The 3,135-nt window shown below is 35.9% G+C and overlaps 1 protein-coding gene across 1 annotated transcript in view; it reads right to left on the bottom strand.

Moving 5' to 3' along the window:
- Positions 1-220, bottom strand: part of MBP (myelin basic protein) — an 82,859-nt gene extending 82,639 nt beyond the window's left edge. Inside the window, exon 1 of the mRNA XM_031055649.1 lies at positions 146-220. Within this exon, the coding sequence (XP_030911509.1) occupies positions 146-196 (51 nt within the window). The 5' untranslated portion in view covers positions 197-220. The remainder of the gene's footprint in view (positions 1-145) is intronic.
- Between the last annotated feature and the right edge of the window lie 2,915 nt (positions 221-3,135).

The raw sequence follows: 3,135 nt of genomic DNA, 5'->3' as shown, positions 1-3,135 counted from the left end.
AAAAACATGGTCATTTTACAGTGTAAACTACAAAATAATAATGATAACAGTGATCTGGTAAACAACTACTGTCCTAAAAACCCCCTGTATTTCACAGAATACATATTTCCCAAGTGGCTCTCTCTCTTCCATTTTCTACACTCACCTTGGTTGACTTCTCAGTGCTATGCTCTCGTTTTCCTACATGGTTCCCCATGATGGATCACCAAACTTTAAATTCTGAAAAGATAAAAACAAAACAACATTTTTGAAACCAATACATTTGTAAAGAAATACAAATAAATTTTTAACCTGACACATAACAAAGACATTTTTCATATTCAATGAGAATTTTTACAATCCAAGGTAAGATCCTAAGGAAAAAAACTTGTATGCTTATCTGGTCTATTTTGCACATTTAAGCATTATCAGAAAGCTTTCCTACTTCTATTAAAAAAAAAAAAAAAAAACAAAAACATAGAAGAGAAGAAAAAAAATAAAACATTCTTTTTGAAATTTGCACGTAAATCAAAACTAGATTAGAAATTAGGTAGAGGCCCTGTCTTTCGATATTATGTTTTAGTAACAAATAGTGCAGTACATATCAAATAATTTGTTACTATAAACTTCCATAAAAGTTCAAGTAAGTTCTTTTGAATTCCCATTTACCACTATATAAACAGCAATTAGTGAAAAAAGCACCTCATTAACTGCTAACAATTCACTGTGAAGGTTAGAACATGTGAGTTGTTTACAGCTCCCACTTTCATGATGAGCACATAAGAAGTGCCAACTCTTTCTTTGTATTTTCTGGCTCATCCTGCCATATCTCAGCTTAACAGAGCTTATGTAGGTTAAACCACAACACGCAAATTTCAGCTTTTAGAGCACACTCATGGTTGTGCCACATATTTCTTGTCATAGAAGCAGGTGTCGGTATAGGACCTTGCAGCTGCTGCCTTGAGATGATTTGAATGCAGTGCATCACAGCATTTAGACTCATGAGACTTAAAATTACATGCATGACTTAAAATTACATGCATGAAATAAAGCAATAGACTATACAAACTCATATATTGTTATAACCCCAGCTACATGCACTGATTTGTGTACAAAAGGATTCTAAAGACAGAAACTTTGCTCTTGACAAAGTACACATCTGTGATGGGCAGTCATAAGTAATCAATCTAAGTTTGTATCTCTACTTCAGCTTTTAGAGAGACTGATAGATTTATTTACACACACACTTTACCACCCTATCCAACCCCCAGTAATAAATTTCAAATTTTGAGGGTCTACAGTGTTTATTTGGCGATTCACTGAATTCAGTTTGCTCTAAGTTCCACGTTATCACTGTATCCAATTAAATAAATCCTTACAAAAATCCATTTTCAAGGTCTCACAAAATCAAAATTAAGAACATCCAAACTCAGTAAGTGCATTCAAGGCAGAATTTGTTACTAAATTGAAAACAGATGTTTTTAAACCAGCCCTATCTATTGCATACAAGATTTAAAAACCCACAAAAAACAAAAACACAAAAACCAAAAAGCACTGTACTTTCCAACTGTGAGATCGGCACAATCAATTCACCCATTTTTGACATTCTAAAATTTTTGATGGAAAAATACAAATAAATTCATATACACTGGCTTTCAGACCTGAATTTCCTCAAACTGGTCTTTGCTCTACAAATTATGAGCAGCAGCTCATTCCTCATCAAGTAGATGATGAGGAATTGGTGAATTCCCAACATAAGGAAAGCAGAGCAGAATACAAAATTGTAAGACATATCTACAGCAGAATATAAAGGCAAATGTTCTAAATGTTATTCTTCCATTCATTTATCAAAAATATAACTATCAAATTTAGTCCATAACACACATATGTCTAAGTACACAGATGATGAAGCCAACATAACACTTGCAGACCAGATCTGTGATCATTGTCTTCCTTTCTCCCCTTAGCCTCCCTCGTGTCTCTGGAGTAATGCTCCAGAAACAACCACCCTGTATCCATAAAACACTCCATAAACACTCACAGCTAGATTTTACTTTATTTTTTTTTTCATGCACAAATAAATGCAGATGCTTGGAGAGAAGCTAGCTACAGGTAACTGCTATTAATTCCTCACATAGCAATATAACTATTTTTCAGCCAAAGGGACAAAAGCAACCAGCCACTAGCAAGGGTATCCAAAATGTTACAGATTTCTTCATGCTACCTATTAAACAGTGAAATCTAAGTAATCCTTTGGCAAAGAAAGGATTCCAAGAATCCGACATGAATTATGAAAGAAATTGCATAGTGCCAACTGTTCTGTAGATATCCGATTAGGAAGTAAAACCATACATACATGCAAACATTTATAGCAACAAAGACTTAATTTTTCACTTCAGCCTCAAGCAGAAATCCACCTTACTTGACTAAAAATTGAGCACACAGGTTGTTTTCACTTCAGGATGAAACACTGAGACTTCAACACTGACTCTGGTTCTTACTGTACAGAGGGAGACCACACTGCACAGTTTCTACCTGCACCAATCTTTATGCAATGAGTTGAGTCACTGACTTCGATGGGATTACTCACTTTTACAAATCTTTGTAGGAACTTGCAGCCAACTATTCTAAACATCTCAGCTGGAAAAAGATTCATATTTTCTTTTTAGTCACCTTCATAATGTACAGGTTGCCGGACTAAGCAGCTCTGTATGAAGTGAAGACACAGCTTCTTACGCTTAACAATATCCATCAACTGAACAACACTCTTTGCAGAGGAATCCATGAATGATTCAGCACTGATGAACAGCCACAAGAACAGTCACAGTGCTCCAAGCAATGAAGAAACAGAAGTACAGTGGAAATGCAATACCTTCTTTGAATCTCACATGAATCACACCTAACAATAAGCTGCCAAAACAGGCCTGCACATGGGATCGAGCTTATGACCACAACAGCACTTGCCAAAAAGCTTCCTAGCGAAACCCTGCAAGTTTTGCAAATCCAATGAGATGACAAATTTTGTACATGAGCTTGAGTCACAAATGAGAGGGGACACCCCACATGCCTGCAGTGGACAGAGTTATATCACCAGCTCCCCTATAAAACTCCCCATCAAGAGTTCCTGGTTCCATATTAAAACCATCTGAGAGGCTC

This window comes from Geospiza fortis, unplaced genomic scaffold (assembly GCF_000277835.1).
Source record: "Geospiza fortis unplaced genomic scaffold, GeoFor_1.0 scaffold206, whole genome shotgun sequence".
NCBI classification, from domain to species: domain Eukaryota; kingdom Metazoa; phylum Chordata; class Aves; order Passeriformes; family Thraupidae; genus Geospiza; species Geospiza fortis.
The sequence above is the reverse complement of the archived record's forward strand: the minus strand, read 5'-3'. Positions and strand labels throughout refer to the sequence as shown.